The sequence below is a fragment of the Tarenaya hassleriana genome, unplaced genomic scaffold (assembly GCF_000463585.1).
Source record: "Tarenaya hassleriana unplaced genomic scaffold, ASM46358v1 Cleome11, whole genome shotgun sequence".
In the NCBI taxonomy this organism is placed as follows: domain Eukaryota; kingdom Viridiplantae; phylum Streptophyta; class Magnoliopsida; order Brassicales; family Cleomaceae; genus Tarenaya; species Tarenaya hassleriana.
This window is the reverse complement of record NW_010961290.1, coordinates 147,268-164,671: the sequence shown is the minus strand read 5'-3', so window position 1 is coordinate 164,671 and position 17,404 is coordinate 147,268. Positions and strand designations below refer to the sequence as shown.

Genomic DNA, 17,404 nt, shown 5'->3' with positions numbered 1-17,404 from the left:
CATAACGAATCTAGAATGCCGATGGAGTGAAATCCGTGAGGCCACATTTCTTGGCGACCAGATCGGCAAATGCAGACGAGATTTTCCCGATTCCATCGGAAAACACATAGTGTTTCCCAGAAACTGTGATCTCAATATCAGGAATGGTTTCAGTCTCATCCTTGCTAACACTGAGAGTCTCTCTTGATGAACCGAAGGACTGGCCAAGCCTTGCAGCGTATTTTGCTACGTTTTTTATACTGCTGAAATCCCCCATCCACCTTCTTATATCCGCAGCTGTAAGCCCATCTCTTGATGCAAACATCCACGCAGAGTTTTCCCGGAGTTGGCTTGAAGAAAACGCGAGAAACTCAAACTTCTTATCACCAATGACAATCCCGTGCCGGAGAACAGAGAGGATCCTGTAGTATATGTGGGTTCTCCTCCGAGATGACCGGGGAGACAGAACCGTGGAATGAATCTTTTCCAATTCCTCATCGACAAAAGAGATCCTGAGAAAATCGCTGGTATACTCTGAGTAATGGCGAAGAACACGGTTTGAAACGTTCACCTCCGGCCCACAGAAATATACCCTTGAAGGGGTTACTTGCACTCGGTGCACATAAACAAGTCCATTATCCAGAGATATCGCAGGAGACTGTGGAAGCCTTCCACGAGCAACCCATTTGCGGTATTCTTCAGCGAGCCAGCGTGCAGGTTCGTAGCAACACTCCCTCAGATGAAACAGTTTGCTGAGAGCATGATCTATTAAAGCTCTGTCAAACTTATCCTGATCAAGCAGCTCGTAGAAACGGATATCGAGTGTTGGACCAGAGAGACATGCGTTCTGGACCAAGATGTTAACCTTGAACAAGATCTCAAAAGGCAAATCGGCCCCAGGAGGCGGATCTACCACTGGAACCAATTCATTTCTGTTTGAGGAATAACTAGAGCCGGTTTCAAGCACAAAGGTGCTCCCTTTGTGTTCTTTATAGTTAGCGAAATTCTCCCTGAAATTGGGAAGAACAAGCCAGTCAGGAAGCTCCACACAGAAGGCAGATGATTGACCGACATAACACGAAGGGGTAAAATCAGTCCTTCTAATCCATTCCTCATCGGTTCCATCTCTGTAGAAATCACGAAGTCCAAAGAGAATCGTGACAGATTCTTCATTGTCTTTCTCAAAGATCCGAGGAGCACCAATTACCTACACATCAAAGACTTACATCAAGTGAGATTAGACACACACTTACCAGACACAGAATCAAGAACCGGGCGGGCAACAAACCTGAATCACAAGATACTTTGAAGATTCTCCCTTGGGTGAATGCAAATCAATCTGCCAGATGTTTTCATAGGGCAGCTCAAGTTTGTAATCTGCATTACAGCAAGATATCGTGAAATGAAGTTTTCTCATCCCGGTTCCAAATGCCAAATGAACGTTTTCAGCCCGCCAGAGGACAGAAAACTTGTCAGTTGAGACCTGACAGCCAAAGTGCATTCTCAAATCCGATATGTTATGAGAGAGAACTCTCGGTTTCGGGACAATGTCTTGCGACATCTCCCGGGCCTTGAGGTAAGATCTTCCATACCAGAGGCGTTCGTCGGCCAGTGAGATTATAAGCTCTGCCCATCTCGTGGCCGTGAATTGAACAATGGCATAGGACCTTGCACCGCCATTCTTCGGCTGCCTGACCTTGATTGCAAAAACGGTGCCGAGGCCTGTGCGTTGTTCTAGAAAGTTCTTAACTTCTGCAGCCGTCACATCAGACGGGAATCCATAAACTTGAATCGTCTTCCCCATTTTCTCATAAATTCCTCTTCAAAGCTAACTTGCTGGAAACAAAACAAAAGCGTGATGCTATCGAAAACATCCTGAAGAAACCTAAAGGCTCAAATCGATCAGTAATTAAACTAATAAAATTTTGAAAAGTTTCCTCCTTTCCTCACAAGGATATCAACTTATCAGGTCATGAAAAGCAAAATGGACCCAAACATAGTAACGCATGAGAGGATGAATAAGGGAATTCCGACGACAAGAACATGTAAAAAAGACAGGATCTTTTATTTTTTTATCAGAACAAGACAGAGAGAATCTCAGACGAAACCAATTCCCGGAAGGTAGCACCAGAACGATTCGCACATACAAGGCTACAAGAGGGCTTCGAGCGAATTAAAGATCACGGAATTAAGAAAAACAAAAGGAGAAAATGCGAAATTCCGAACTAAAGCTGTAAAAATGAACTAGGAAACGAAGAAAAAGCAAACTCCTGATGGCGACGTACCGTAGGAAAGGTCGCGGCTTTCGTCGTGGATCATAGAAGAAGAAGACGGTGATGTGATCGACGCCACCGGAGATCGCCGGAGAAAGCGAGATTATGGTCTGTGTCCTTGATTACTCACTCCCTCTCACACTTCTCAGTCCACCCTGGTCGTTCTTCTGGCGACGTTTTCTTTATAGGCTGCAAGACCGGAGGAGAGGGGTCTTCTTCTTGAGGCTTGATCCTCTGCTTCGCAGTGCATACTCCTTACTCCTGCTGACGATCGATTGCTGTCGTCACTACCCCGATGAGCCAATGGGAAGGTTAGAAGCTCGATCGCTGACGTCACTATTCCGATTATCCAATAGGAAGTTATGATCCATAAAAATGATTTAAAGATCCTTTTGGCAGGAATCTTTAAAAGATTAAAGAGAGATTAAAGAACTGGTCAAGTTGAGGGAACAGAAATTTATACACTTCTTCAAGTTTATTTTGTTCACGCAATAGTTGATTCTTATCTTTAAAAAAAAATGCGTTTTCTATAATATCATGGTGTATACAAATACCCAGGTTAAATTATACGATTTTTGCAACTTGAAATAATCAATTTCTAGATTAAGTAAAGGAGAAGTCAAACACTGGATACGATACATTCTAAAACTGTAAGCAATAAAGCATCATGTAGCGTTCAATTTCTAGATTCGAGATAAAAGTGGGTCATTTTCCCAGGTCCTTGAAGAAGAAGGCGATGGATAGCAGACAGATGTGGGACCCCCACTCCTTTTGAATGCAACAATGGTCATTTTCCTAAAAGACCTTAACGAGGAAGGAGTTGGGGAGTGAGAGAAATTATCAGCTGAAGCCACTCTTACTCTTACTCCTGCCACCTTCTCCTTCTCCGTAGTTGACAAATGAAGGAGAATATCCATCTTTCCTCGTGATCGAGTTACACCAACCATCATCCATTAACCAAACCGGTTTGGTCAAAACCCGTCAACGCCCCAAAAAGACAGCAAATTGCTCAAGAGACCAAATTCAGAAACCACACACAAAAACTTGGGTCAAGTGTTGAAGAAACCAAGCAGTTGGTTCTCTCAAAGGAACAGGACCAGAGATTGAATCAGAGAAGCAACTCAGCGATCTGGATGGCGTTGAGAGCAGCTCCTTTGCGTATTTGGTCACCGCATACAAATATGTCCAATCTGCGATTCCGAAACAGATCCCTCTCCTTTCAGCACACCAACATGACGTAGCCATCGCAGAATTTTGAATGTGAATGAAGAAAGAAGAAAACTCACCCGGAATCGCCCTCCTGAGACACATCTCTGCGTATCCTTCCGACAGCAACATCGTCTTTGTTCGATACATCAAGCGGAGTCGGGAAGGTGTTTGAAGCACGCTCGTCTATTATGTAAACTCCAGGTGCATTTTTCAGAAGCTCCCGTGCTGTGTTCTGCAGAAATGACAAGAGAACTAACTGTTAAAAGCTCAGGACAGAACATGACAGAAAAAGAACCTCTGATAAATCATTTGATCCTTTGAACACACAACAGGAAGGACCAAAACTTCCGGTTTTCATCATCATTCTTAGCCCCCACTACAATTCAGCAAGAACCACTGAAAATGCACAATGCCAAAATTTCTCAGCTGTGTCAGAGTCAGATAACCCATGTGAGCTTATTATTACTCTTGTGGAGGAGGAGGAAGACAAGATCCGATTTTGACATGAACTGAATACCCGTGGAGGAAAGCTAGTGAAATCATTAGGACACCAAGACTCAAAGATATAGCTCAAGTACATACATTGTCACATGAGCTACTTATACGGAGCGATGAGAAAAGGGCTAGACAGCTGTGTAGAAATTACCTCATCAAGGGGATTCTCAAACTGGAGATTTACACTCTCTGCATGAGCACGCATCACTGGAACACGTATACATGTCGCTGTCACTCGTACTTCCGAGTCATTCTGGGAGAACAAGAAACAGGGACCCCTCATCAACACCATCAAATTACCATAAAGAAAATGCAATAGCTCTTAATAACACTCACCCAGATCTTTCTTGTCTCCTTGACAAGTTTCATCTCCTCTTCATTGTACCCATTCTCGAGAATAGGAGCATTATGTGAAAACAGATTAAAAGCATACTGCATATCACAGAAATTATTTGAGTATCGATGGAGAACCAAAAAAAACAGCTCAAGTTTGATCAGTTCGAAAACAACATACAATAACAACAAGCAGTTACCTGCTGCCTGAATATGTTACAAGTTGGGGGTCTCCCTGCTAGAACCTATTGGAGCAACAAAGGAAATCACTCAGAGAAACCGTAGGAAAGGAGAGGACCATGAAAACGCTGAAAGAGAAAGTAAACCTCGCGAGTCTGCTGCACAAGCTCTTCCATGGCAGCAGCACCTGCACCACTAGCCGCTTGGTATGTACTAACCACCATTCTCTTCACCTGCCGGGGGAAAATAAGCAAGTAGTCAGTGCATTACTTTCTCATAATTTCTCACGTGTTTATTTTGTATCTTCCTCTTTCAAACAACACAAAATACACGAATTTTGGTCAACTCCATCCGTAAAAATCTGCAGAAATTTGATATTTTTCACCGTTTGATTGATCAACCACCTGTTCTTCTTTCCTCAAAAGTGATTTTCCCATAAGTATAGCTCAATCCATTTCTTCGAAAAGAAATCACAACAAACAGGGAATATTCTACATTTCCATCTGCCAAGAATCGGTAGAAATTCGTATATCTTCACGGATTCATTTTATTAACAATGGCACGTATAGCTTTCAAATCCCTATCATTCAAACACAGAGTTCGAAAACTCGAATAAACACCCAAGAATCGAAACCAAAAATCGGACCTTGGCGTGACGGTGAAGAGGTGTCACAGCCATCAGGCAGATGATGGTGGAGCAATTAGGGTTCGCAATCAGAGCCCCTTTCCCCGTCCCAACCTTAATCCCTTTCATGGCCTCTGGATTCACCTCCGGAATCACCAACGGAACTCCATCGACCATCCGAAACGCAGAGCTATTGTCGACGACAATGGTGCCTTTCTCCGCCGCGAGCGGACCAAACTGCTTACTTATGGATCCACCTGCGCTGAAAAGCGCGATATCGACGCCGTCGAAGCTCTCCGCCGTGAGCTCCTCCACCGTGTACTCATGGCCATCGAAGGCAACACGTTTTCCAGCGGAGCGTTTGGAGGCGAGCATCTTGATAGAGCTGTAGGGGAAATCCCTGTCGGAGAGGACGGAGAGAAACTCCTGTCCGACGGCGCCGGTGACGCCGACGACGGCGAGAGACGGCGCTGATTCCTGGAGGGACATCCTGACCCTCGCGGAGAAGGGACGAGGCCGCGAACGGAGGGGAAGACCGGAGAGGAAATGGGTACGTGGGGCCTGATGAGTAAGCGTCGCCATTGTCGTCGCCGTAACGAAGGAGGAGACGCGGAGTTAGGAAGGCGGCTGAAGGAAAGACAAGGGTGGGGTTTGGTGTTCTTGTTAGTTGTTAATCAGTATTTGTCTCATTTGTATATGAATTTAACGGCGTTATTACAAATACGTGACGTCAATTAAGGGATATAAGAGCATATGGGGGCAGAGAGTTAACGACGTTAGTAGAAATATTGTAGTCGACAATTGTAAACAAAGTGCAGATATTAAACTAAGTAATGAGAGTTTAAGGAAGAAGAGAATCAAGAAAGAGGAGAAGGGACAACAACATCTTGGAGGGCAGTGAGGATTGCTCGGCCTCCGTACTCTTGAGGCAAGGCCTCTTCTCCAACCTCTTCCACCATCTTCCTTCCTTCTTCTTCATTCCTCACTATCACTATCTGCAAATTTCCACGAGTTATACCGGCAGTGTCCTTAATGCACAAACATCTGACAAGAAAGTGGATGAGAGAGACTAAACACCTTCTCTTGAGTTGCTTTCTCGAGGAATCGGCAAACGAATCTCCAGATGGCCACGAAGAATCTCGGCATATGCAAAAGGTAGCATTTTGCCAGTCGTTCCGGGTAGTAAGCCTGCCAAAGATGTTATCAAAAATACCAATATGAGCCAACCCTTTTGTTTCTTGCAACGGTTTCAGTGATAGCCGAAAGATTTTGCTCTTACTTGTAAGAATTGAAACCCAGTTATCAATCCACGGGTATCGACATTCTTATACCCGATATCCTGCAGGTCAAGGATGCCTATCAACTTCTCATTTCCTACTTCTTTTCCTTTGATGCCACTGAAACAAGTAACCAGGTTTCCATTGTGAATCACTGAACAAGTAACACTTTAAATTGCGGTTTGCATAATGTGTAAACACCTTGCAATTGTCTTGTCCAGCATATGAACGACGAATTCTGCAACACAAATCACATTGAAGGAAGTGAAATAGCTCTATATAACGTATCTGACCGAAACTTTTTGTCCTAAAACCCTCTCCATAAGTTTGTTTGCATCCAATACAAGTCGAATCTTAGACATTGTGACCACGGAGACTATATCCTTTGCGTGCAAGTAAGATGAAAGAAGAGAAGTTTAAGAGTATTACTCTTGAATTGAACTTGGTCCTTGGTAGGGTAATGCTTGCTTGCTTTGACGATCATCACTGGGTGTCCTGATTTGGAAGGACCCTGAAGATAGAGTTTTCTGGATTCCAATTCGTCTTTGACTTCGGAATCAGGGATGAAACCACTCTGAGGAACAAAGGAGGATCTCCACTTCTGCCAATCCACAAACATCCTCGCTGCCTTCTCAGGGTCCATTGATCTTGCCACCAAGAACCTCATCAATGTCGGATTCTCATGCTTCTACCAAAGCACAAATAAAAAACAGTCAAAAACTCCCCATCAACTAGTTGGTCGGAATAGAAAACTCGAGCATTGGAATCGTTTTAGACCCATGAACCTAAACGAGTAAAGGAGAAGACTTTAAGCTTGAACAAGAGAGAAACAAATCTTTAACAAAAAAACAGCAGAACTCAGATATCTACGAAACTAACAGGACGATCAGATAAGCCAATCAAGAACACAAGAGCAAACTACACTCTCCATTTCTCTCGTCCACACAATTTTAGCCGAAGAAAGCCCATATGTCCTTCAATGCCCGAGCTTTTAAAGCACTAACGTTCCATAACTTCCGTCCGTTGTTTCGACTGGATTCAGACGAGAGACACAAACCTAAACAAACGACTCATTTCCCACCGAACCAAAACGAACAACAGAAACCCCCCTGAACCAGACTAACCAGATGATACGACCTTTTCCACAAAATCGAAACTGTTATCGAACAGGCAACTAACTCATCGTGTCGGATTCCCATACCTCGACCAGAGAAAGAAAACACAAAGCAGAGAACAAGAACAGGAAACCTATGAACCGGAGTAGCTAAACGAGAGGGAAAAGAAGCTTGAGATTCACGATTTTCGATTACCTCTGTAGAACAACCGAGGTTCTCAATCGATTTCCTCAACTGGGTCAGTGCAAATCCTTGGCTTTCCTCCATTGTTGCTGTGGCTCGGCTCCTGACAGTTGCAGAGAGAGAGAGAGAGAGAGAGAACACAACAAAATAAGGAAAAGTGCAAAACAATGACTTGAAAGGGGGTTGGGACAAGTCCACGGTCAGGGATTTAAAGTCGTTGAGATCGTCAGACGAGAAACCAAACTCAAATAATTGTGGAAGAGAAATAACACTTGGAGGACCTGGTGGTTTAGGGATTTTGCCTACCACTTGATCGTATCCGGATTTTCGTGGTATCTAATCCGTAGATTTAAGAGTTTGAATTGTCTTGGGAAAGCATTTAATTTGTATCTGTGTGTGATGGGGAGAGTTTGAATTAAGCAACCAGACTAAACCCGAAAAAAATCTTCATAAAATTAATTAGAGTAGAAGTCTTGGTAGGATTAAAGATTATTAGTCTAAAGAAGATAAATAATAGATCAAAGATGAGGCATAAGCACATGGGCTCGTAAGTTTGGGCCGAGAGATATGGGTTGAAATTAATAATATTCGGTCTTATAATTTATATAAATGAACAAAAGTATTGCATATCTAACCAGTCGTATAGTATTGCATGTCTCTTTCATCACAGGTTTTATTTGGGGAGTAAAAGAGCAAATCATAGAGGATGACCATTGTGAAATTGGTAACCACTTGCACTTCAATTACAGGTTTGTGGAGAAATTGTCCAGATGTTTTTTTTTTTTTTTTTTTTTTTTTGGGAGAGGAGAAATGGGAACTAAATTCTTCTAAGGTGGAAGAAGAACAAAAACAAAGGGGGGAACATGACAGAGGAAACACAACTGTTACAAGTGGGCTTGTCCTCCCCCCCAAAAGCATTTCCTTGTTCCTAAGCAAAAGCATAAGCACACAACACAAGTTCCTCCTAAATCTTACATTTTTCTTCCTGCAACTATCGCTCGTTTGGTCCGTCCTCTAGTCGATCCATGACATCTAAATTTGTATCTACAGAGATGTGGATGATCACCATATCAGGAGAGGTCCATCTGTGTGCCAGCAAACAGAGTAGGCGATGGTTTCTTCCTTGGAGAAGAAGAAAGTCTCTCGACCAAAATATCCAAAGCTTCCTTCATCCACCAATCCCTGCACGCCTCTCTCGCTTCTTCCACCGTCATCTGTATATGCATACCAAACACGTCAGTTTCCCTTAATCCCACAAGAGAACCCATCATCAATCAAGATCCTCGTTCTTTCGACTGACCCAAATGCGCTGCCTGAGGTGCTGCTCGGGCCAGAGATCAAGTTGCTCTTTGACGAGCATTGGGAACATTAGCCCTTCATAGAACGTCCCTCTGCTTTTGCTCAGGAAGTCCCATTTCCCCAGTTGACTCTGCACTCATCACCCAAACCCACCCTCTTTCAATAAAATGTATATATAAACAGAAAAAGGAACTCCTCATTTATACAACACACATTAAGATGATACATACCTCAATGCTGCCAAGAACTCCTGCTTCTTCAAGGGATTCTCTAGAAGCTGCTTCTTCTACAGACTCATCAAGCTCCCAACCTCCCTGCAAATTTTTCATATAGTTATTATTGCACCAGATTGATCACATGTATAAATAGTTAAGAAGAAAAACAGGATCATACCTTGGGAAACATCATGGCGTGACCCTTCTGCGAAGTGATGACAAGAACTTCAAGCTCGTCACTGATGGTGCCATCGCTGGATATCTTGAATCTATACGGAATACATCTGCAATTCCCCCCATATTCCCGTATTAGAAAGAGAAGAAAGAGAAACGAATATTAAATCACACAATTATGTAACCCAAAAAGTCAAATGTTTTTCGGAAAGTTGCAGATTTTGTAATAAATATGGATCCTTCTGCGAAATAACCCATCCGGGTCCTTCTCGGGCCAATCAAATTACTTTAAATTGAACTAGTTAATAGGACTTTCCAGCAAAATTTAAATAGTTGGATGATGAATTCAGCAACTTGGTAATTCATATATAACAGTTTATAAGCGAGTAGAATCGCAATCGCTCTCCTTGAACAGGAGAGGTCCAGGGTTAAATCTATATGTAAAACCAGCGTTTGCGTCCAAAACGCAGAGTACCCAGGAAACCATATATGTGCAGATCTACACATATAAATATATATTATATGTACGCGGGTATGTATATATGTATATACCCGACGACTTGGCGGCGACCCTTGTTGTATCTCTGGAACTGGCGACCCGTACGAGAAACCAAGCAAACCATTTCTGTCAAATATCCGACAAGAACACAAGACGAGAGAGGAAAACCCTGATTTCAAAGATGAAGAAGGCAGAGCTGCGTTTGAGAGCTCTGTGCTTCAGAGGGATAAGAGCAAAGAAAGAGAGGAAGGAACAAGAATCTGTTGGTTAATGGGAAAGTGAACAAATAACCCACGAATCTTAGGTTGGTTAACGGATCGAAAGTTGTAATCTTTTTAACCTTCTAGAAATGAAAGAAGTTTTAATGGAACCGTTGCGCCTGAAATACGAGAGAGAGAGAGAGAGAGAGAGAGAGAGTAGAGAATGATGTTGATGATGACGAAGAAGTTGGGGATGAGACAAGAGACGTTGTCTCTGCCTCCAGTGGCTTATCCTTTATATAGAAAACGGCCGCTCTCTTTTGTTTTTTTCCCTCATCTTATCATATAATAATAATATTTATGTTTACTAGATGACCCAATATACTGTATTTTTATTTAGGACAAAAAAAAAGCATTTATTCAATTCTCTTGATTTATCAAATCACATATACATAATCGTATTTTCAATAATTTTTGACATCTTTAAACATCAGGGTCCAGTTGTGTGCATATATGATGTTTTTAAATGGATCAACATTGTCTATCAACATTCTACATAATTCTGGATATGCGATTCTCGAACGCGGCTTAAAAAATTTTGAATTTAAATTTAAAATGTAAAAGTCTATGAAACATTAACATGAAGGAATGAATTGTCGATGGTACATTGTTAGACACATGTGAATCTATGTGAATGATAAACGTCGGCGAGCTATGATTAAGATTTCGTCCACGCAGTCATTGGAGCACTTTACGTACTCTTTACGATAACGATGTGACATCACAACTGACTCGACACCAATCAAAATTTTCAAATATATTATCTTGTCGTTTGTATTTTCTCCGAGGGATATAACTCCATGTATGTAATCCGTGGGCACGTGAATGTTTCAGATTTTGAATGCATCTGTGTCTGGAATTGTTCATTAGGAAGTACAGAATTGAATAAATATATATTAATTATAAGGGTTGAAAGAGCAACCGTAATCTAAAAGAAGAAGACGTATATATACACGTTAATTTACGGCTTGATTTATAGCATACGTGTAACGAAAACTCGAGTTTTTATTTAGATAAAACTGTACTAGGACCATATAATAAAATCAGACGGGCAATGATTTAGGTAATTAATAATTGGAACGCGGTCCCTGTGAAGGAGTTTCTGTGCGGTTTCGGTGTCGGAGGGTTTGGTTGATTAATTACTAATCGTAATTAAGAGCCGATTAATTTAAAAGTCGCTCGGCTCACGCGGCCTGTTTATGTTTACTCTGTGGTTGCGGATACATGTTAGACTTTCGAGGGACAGCGGCACGTTCCTTCCAAACAACTCCTCCCTTTCATTAACATTAATTAATCCTGCACATGTCTTTCAATTTACCGCCACGTCGAGTTTTACTTTTACTGCGTTTAATACGTACGTAACTAGTCTTACCATATAGTACACAAAATCTCGAGCTCAGTACGTATAGTTTAAAACGTTTATTCATCTCTTAATTAAACATCATGGAATATGATGTTATATGGGCTGTAAGCTCTTACACAAACAAAAGAATGGCGATCACTTTTTCGATTTCTCCGGATTATATTATTTGTTAATCTACTGGGGACTTGGTAAATAATGTTATACACTGTATAAACACGCATTATAATAAATGTGTACGTAGAACAAGGTTCAATGAATTTATTTGGGCAAGACTTTATCAAATGTGTGTGAAAGAGAAAATATTTAACATTTCCACCACCACCTTCGAGGCAAAGGCCGAAAATATAATACTAGTTTGTATGGATGGGGTTCATGCATGAAATTAATTTCCAGCCACCATTTTAGAATGTTTCAAAAGAGAGGGAAAATGATTCACAAGCACACAGTTTATATATATATATATATATATGCATTTATGTTGAAAGTTATCAAGAATCCATTAATTAGTTTCATGCTGATACGATTGTTATAAGTTGGTAGCAGCATAATGTTGAAATTTACTCACCTCTAGAGGAATGTGTCATGCGCCGTTACCTGTGCATCGTGTATGTGTACATGAATACTTACGTACATACATTTACGTAGGTTAATTAGCAAATATATTATACACGTATATGTAACCATGCATACGTGTGCTAGCTCCTTTGACGTCGTGGCATGTTGAGAGGGCTGGGTTGTGTCCACGTGTCCACTAAACACAGGCATCTTATCCTCCTGAAAAATCTATGCGAATATTCTATACCTATCTAAATCTCCGCAGCATTTTTCCTCCACTTTCCCACTTTGTTTCTTATTTCAGCTCTAAAATTCTAGTTATATTCGAATTTAACCTCCTTTTTTTTTATTTTCTAAACCCGATATTTTTTTCATTTACTATATGATACCATCTCTTAATTTTAAAATAAAATATGATTTACTTGTTTAAATATACTCCTACAAATCCAAAATTAAGATTTATATATATAGAATTTTAAAGGGTAAATATGAACCATATTAACTAAATTACGCGCCCTGTTTACTATGATTCAACTTTAATAGCTTTTCTAAAACAAAACAAAAAATATGACATGAATATTTAATTTAATCGGGTTATTTTTAACGTACCAAAACAAACATGTAATAGAATAATATATAGCGTACATCAAGGGCATATCATATATCTGAATATACTAATACTATATATGCTAACATATGAGCAAAGTACATTATCCAAAAGTAAATTAAAATATATATATATATATATATGGACCATGAAACAAAAAACACCACACGATGTGTTACCACAAATCTTAGCCACAGAAAACTTGCACCAACATTCTAAGAGGAATCATAAGAGAGATGAAACCGATGAAGTAAGAGGTCTTGCATTCTCAAGATTCTTTAGGGGTTCTCCACACGGACCACACATATAAACAATATTAACTTGCATGTAGTTGAAAATTTGAAATATTAATATAATTATACGTTATATCAACAAAAAAATCATAGTTCACCTGTTGGAATCCCTCGTTCCAGCGGGAAAAAAAAATAGAGTAAAAAAATAAAGAAAAAAAGGGTCATTAATTTTGTATAGGATTAATAATGGATGCCCTCTATATATATATAAAAAAATAATGGATGCCGAAATTATTTCCGACAAATCTGGAATTAGACCCGACCACGAGGGTCTCTCGGGATATGTGGTTCCGCATCACTTGCAAATTGCAATAATTTCGTAACATGCCTCTCTTTTTTTTTTTAATAAAAAAAATGAATTTCTTTACCCGGATTGGTTAAATGTATCCCTAGTCTATATCTAGAATTAGTTGAAAATTTGTCCGGTTTGGCTCCATTCGGTCGAATTGGCCAATAAACCCATCAAAGATTACATTGGAAAACAAATGATAAAAAAGACTGTTTCCTAACTTTCAAGTTGGTTACCCCTTCATGCTTCTCCAATATTTTCAATCAAAGGAGTATAAAAGTCTTCTTTACGAAATTTGGTAATAATAGTAATAACAAAATCAACAACAACAATAATAACCCTTGCAAAACATAGCAATTGAGTATTTATAGAATTAAATTGTTTGTAATAAAAAAAAATCGTTTTTATCATTTATTGATTGGTCGTTGGGAAGTAGACTAAGAAAATATTTTTAAAAAAGTTTTGTCAAATATATATAATTATACACTAAAGAAAGCTAAAACCTAACCTCTTTTTTCTCATGTATTTAAGTATTCCGTATAAAACAAAATTCTGAAAACGATGTTTTATTTATATAATCTGCACATCACAAAAGGCATGGCATGGAGAAGTTTGTTTTTGCAATAAACTAAGAATACAATAAATAAATAAATAAATAAATAAATAAATAAATAAAAATGTAGAAGATGTCGCCTTCTTAGGAAGACTCGAGCAAAGTCGTGTCGGTTGAAATGGTCGGAATCCCCACATGGCTTTTGGTGCACCCCCACCCCCCTCTTTGGAGTTTAATTATAATCAACAACACTTCTCACCACCCCATTTAATTATACCATCAATTTTATTTATCTTCTATTTGATTAAAATACGAAATAGATACAAACTTTTTTTATATAACAATGATGTAATTATTGATTTGATTCGATTACTTTTCTCTATAATAGTAAATTTTTGAGAATTTAGTAGTTCGGATTTCACATGATTAATAAAATTTGCATGTGATCGTTCCATGCATAGAGATGTTATCTCCTTATAAAGAAATCAGTTCCAATTTAGATGGAAAAAATGTTAAATCTTGAACGAAGTAAAGATAGGTAGCCGACTAACTTCTACGAGTCTCTCTCTCTCTCTCTCTCTCTATATATATATATATACGTGTGTGTATTGTGATGGCATAAAATCTAAAATTGCATGTTTTTATCAGTCTTCCAATATATAAATAATATTTAATTATTAGTGGGGGTAATAATAAAAATAGTAACGCGAGAGATTCAATTTATGAGGAGCGGTTAATGAGAGACTCCTGCCTCCATCTCCACGTTCACTGATGGACTCTTTCAAGACAATCGTGGGGCAATCTCTTGGATCAACCAACCCATTATTCGATTTAATATTTGTAATAAAAAATCAATTAGAATCAGATATGTATCATTGAACGATAACGCTATATTCAAATAAATATCGAAATTATAAAAACTATGAACTACTTGACATGTGGTTTTTCCACGTCGGATCCAAGCAGGATTTCAAAGATGGCTCATCACATCACGTCATCTTTTTTTTTTTTTATGGAATGCATAAAATTTTCCACCATATGATATGTGAGTTTTGGAAACTTTTCCTTTTATTTTGTTATTAATATGTGAATAAATCCAAAAATAGCAGACTTCAACCATCATCACATCTTAAAAACAATGTCTCTCACCATCGTTGATACGTGGCTAATGTGATTCCACCGTATGACCTTTTCTTCTACCTTTAAAAAAAAGGTTTTATTTTACATTTTCGAATTTCTGCTACGAGCTTGTATTTATTGCATACAGTCATCAAGGAGGAACTAGTACCAAAAAAGAAATAATAATTGGGAAATTAAATGTAACTGGTAAACGGTGGTTGACGATGAAAATGACGGTGACGGAGAGGTTGATAATTGGCGGTGGCGGTGCCGTTACGCCGATGGTGACGGTGCGATAACGACGTGGCGAAGCATCGAAATATACAATAATAATATACTGGCCTCTTCAGCACAAAATATAATAGAAAAATGATAAATATCTCAACAATAGAAATAAATGGGCTGAACAGGCCCATAATATAGGACCCCACTCAATAATAAAAGCCCAACTACATGTAATCGGGCCACACGAGTTTGGAATTTCATAATGCATATTTATAGATTCAATTCAATACTAATTATTTTAAAATCGAGTTACAAAAATGGACTAACAAAACTTCAATACAAAAAAAAAACGGTCAAGGGTTTATCCGTAAATTTCACTAACACATATATATATATATATATATATATATATTGTGAAAATCTTAATTAAACTGACATATATAGTTTAATAATCAGATCAATATAAAAATCGTGCATTTAGGGTTTATATTTACGAAAACATGATGAATAAAAAAAATGGAAGGGATTGTCAACGACCAGCGACCCACAACAAGACATAATTATTATTGGTAGTTGGAAATTAAAACTAGATTTAGTCTTATAACTTTATATCTTACAATAAAAACTTTAAAAAAAAAATATCCTAAGAACAAAAAAAATGTGAAAGAAAAAAACAAAATGCTATATTGTTTTTATTTTAAAAAAAGATGGCAATCATTTCATGGTTGTAAGCAATCGCATAAAATTATTGAAGGAAAATGTAGAGACGGTCCATTATCACTTTGGTGTCAACTCTCCAACAAAAGCAAATCCTTAGAAAGCTTGAAAAAATAATTCAAAAAGACAAAAATTCAGAAAAGAATGTAAAAGGCCAAAAAGGAAAAAGAAAGAAAGCAAGAATCTGACACGGTTTCACATGGATCGCGAAGCAGAGTTCGGAGTGAGATGATTGTAGAGAAATCAGCGTAGGATCCACCTGTTGACGAAAGTTGCGATTTTTTTTTGAGAGAGAAAGTTTCAGAGCTCAGAGCTTTGGGGTTATGGAGGCGAAGCAGCTGAGGTTTCTTACACACCAAGCTTTCTTCTCCGCCGTCCGATCAGGGAACCTCGATCATCTGAAGCAGATACTCGACAGGTTGACTAGGGATGAAACTTCCGATGAGCCGTCGCCGTCGCCGTCGTCGACATCGTCTTCTTTGGCGGTCTCTGATCTGATGGCGGTGCAAAACGATGCCGGAGAGACCGCAGTGTACATCGCCGCCGCGGAGAATCTGGAGGAGATGTTCAGCTACTTGATCAGGTTCTGTAATGTTGAGACCGTGAAGATCAGATCCAAGTCCGACTTGAACTCCTTTCATGTCGCTGCCAAGCGTGGGCACTTGGGTATGTTCAATTTCCCCCGTTGTGTGATTTGGGTGTTCCGGGTTCTGATGGATTATGCTGATTCTTGAGTTTATAGCTAGGGCCTAGTATCTGTATTGTGTTGTACAACTGCATGAGATGTCAAGACCTTATTTCCAATGTTTGATGCGCAATCTTCCATGGAATTCCACTTAGGAGAAAGGTGTAGAGAAGATGAGTTTCGGTTCTATTGTGTTGTTTATGTTCCATCCACTTCTTTGGTTCTTTGGCTCTGTCTTCTTTATTTCCATATACTGCTTTCCATTTTTTCTAGTCTGCGTTGGAGATTTGGCGTTTTTGGACTCTTTTCTTTGTGTCTTTGTCAGACAAGGATATCTCAAGAACAGATGGTTTCCAAGCTTAACTCAGTCAGATTTCTTCGAGTTTGGTCTGAATATCGAATACTCAGCAGAGATCAAATCAAAGCCTTTACAGATTGAGTAGAAACTCTATTTTTCTGAGTTTTGCATTCTTGCAGCTCAATAGATTTTGCTGGTGTTGGGTCATTCTTTTGGGCATATTTCTTCATATAGACCTCCAATTAAGTTTTTCCCTCAGACTAGCCTTAGTATTTGCTGTTGTTTCCTGAAACAAGTGTCGATCCAAACCTTCGATTTCTGCCGTTCCTGACAAAATATAAGTTTTTTCTATATGCTTCTGATACATCAGGGCACATGGCTCTCCTTTTTCACACCTGCTTTCATGTTTTCAGGAATCGTGAAGGAGTTACTGAGCCTATGGCCAGAGCTCTGTGGAATATGCGACTCATCCAACACCAGCCCGCTGTACTCAGCGGCAGTCCAGGACCATTTCGATGTCGTGAACGTGATGCTGGACGTGGATCCTAGCTGTTCCAGAATCGTTAGGAAGAACGGCAAAACCG

The 17,404-nt window shown here is 39.4% G+C and overlaps 5 protein-coding genes and 1 long non-coding RNA gene across 6 annotated transcripts in view; 1 reads left to right on the top strand and 5 right to left on the bottom strand.

Moving 5' to 3' along the window:
- Positions 1–2,694, bottom strand: part of LOC104805089 (RNA-dependent RNA polymerase 1) — a 5,359-nt gene extending 2,665 nt beyond the window's left edge. The window contains exons 1-3 of the mRNA XM_010529508.1: positions 2,265–2,694; positions 1,268–1,815; positions 22–1,186 (exon numbers count right to left, since the gene is read on the bottom strand). Coding sequence (XP_010527810.1) covers positions 22–1,186; positions 1,268–1,783 — 1,681 coding nt within the window. The 5' untranslated portion in view covers positions 1,784–1,815; positions 2,265–2,694. The remainder of the gene's footprint in view (positions 1–21; positions 1,187–1,267; positions 1,816–2,264) is intronic.
- A 140-nt stretch (positions 2,695–2,834) lies between these two features.
- On the bottom strand, positions 2,835–5,777 carry LOC104805088 (aspartate-semialdehyde dehydrogenase). Its single transcript, XM_010529507.1, has 7 exons — positions 5,116–5,777; positions 4,616–4,702; positions 4,490–4,534; positions 4,293–4,388; positions 4,108–4,209; positions 3,539–3,693; positions 2,835–3,442 (listed from the first exon to the last, which is right to left on the bottom strand). The coding sequence occupies exons 1-7, from the start codon at positions 5,674–5,676 to the stop codon at positions 3,361–3,363; spliced, it is 1,128 nt and encodes a 375-aa protein (XP_010527809.1). The 5' UTR covers positions 5,677–5,777; the 3' UTR covers positions 2,835–3,360.
- A 74-nt stretch (positions 5,778–5,851) lies between these two features.
- On the bottom strand, positions 5,852–7,962 carry LOC104805086 (CRAL-TRIO domain-containing protein YKL091C). The gene is made up of 6 exons (XM_010529506.2): positions 7,682–7,962; positions 6,801–7,059; positions 6,573–6,609; positions 6,374–6,491; positions 6,172–6,282; positions 5,852–6,089 (listed from the first exon to the last, which is right to left on the bottom strand). Exons 1-6 carry the CDS (start codon positions 7,751–7,753, stop codon positions 5,952–5,954), a joined length of 735 nt encoding a protein of 244 aa, XP_010527808.1. The 5' UTR covers positions 7,754–7,962; the 3' UTR covers positions 5,852–5,951.
- Positions 7,963–8,371: 409 nt separating this feature from the next.
- LOC104805085 (nudix hydrolase 18, mitochondrial) lies at positions 8,372–10,329 on the bottom strand. The gene is made up of 5 exons (XM_010529505.2): positions 9,910–10,329; positions 9,362–9,467; positions 9,199–9,282; positions 8,970–9,098; positions 8,372–8,883 (listed from the first exon to the last, which is right to left on the bottom strand). The coding sequence occupies exons 1-5, from the start codon at positions 9,978–9,980 to the stop codon at positions 8,740–8,742; spliced, it is 534 nt and encodes a 177-aa protein (XP_010527807.1). The 5' UTR covers positions 9,981–10,329; the 3' UTR covers positions 8,372–8,739.
- Positions 10,330–11,955: 1,626 nt separating this feature from the next.
- LOC104805084 lies at positions 11,956–13,092 on the bottom strand. Its single transcript, XR_770435.1, has 2 exons — positions 12,170–13,092; positions 11,956–12,073 (listed from the first exon to the last, which is right to left on the bottom strand). It is a non-coding gene; the product is annotated as an uncharacterized LOC104805084 (long non-coding RNA).
- Positions 13,093–15,884: 2,792 nt separating this feature from the next.
- Positions 15,885–17,404, top strand: part of LOC104805939 (ankyrin repeat-containing protein At2g01680) — a 3,010-nt gene continuing 1,490 nt past the window's right edge. The window contains exons 1-2 of the mRNA XM_010530658.2: positions 15,885–16,503; positions 17,234–17,403. Coding sequence (XP_010528960.1) covers positions 16,161–16,503; positions 17,234–17,403 — 513 coding nt within the window. The 5' untranslated portion in view covers positions 15,885–16,160. The remainder of the gene's footprint in view (positions 16,504–17,233; position 17,404) is intronic.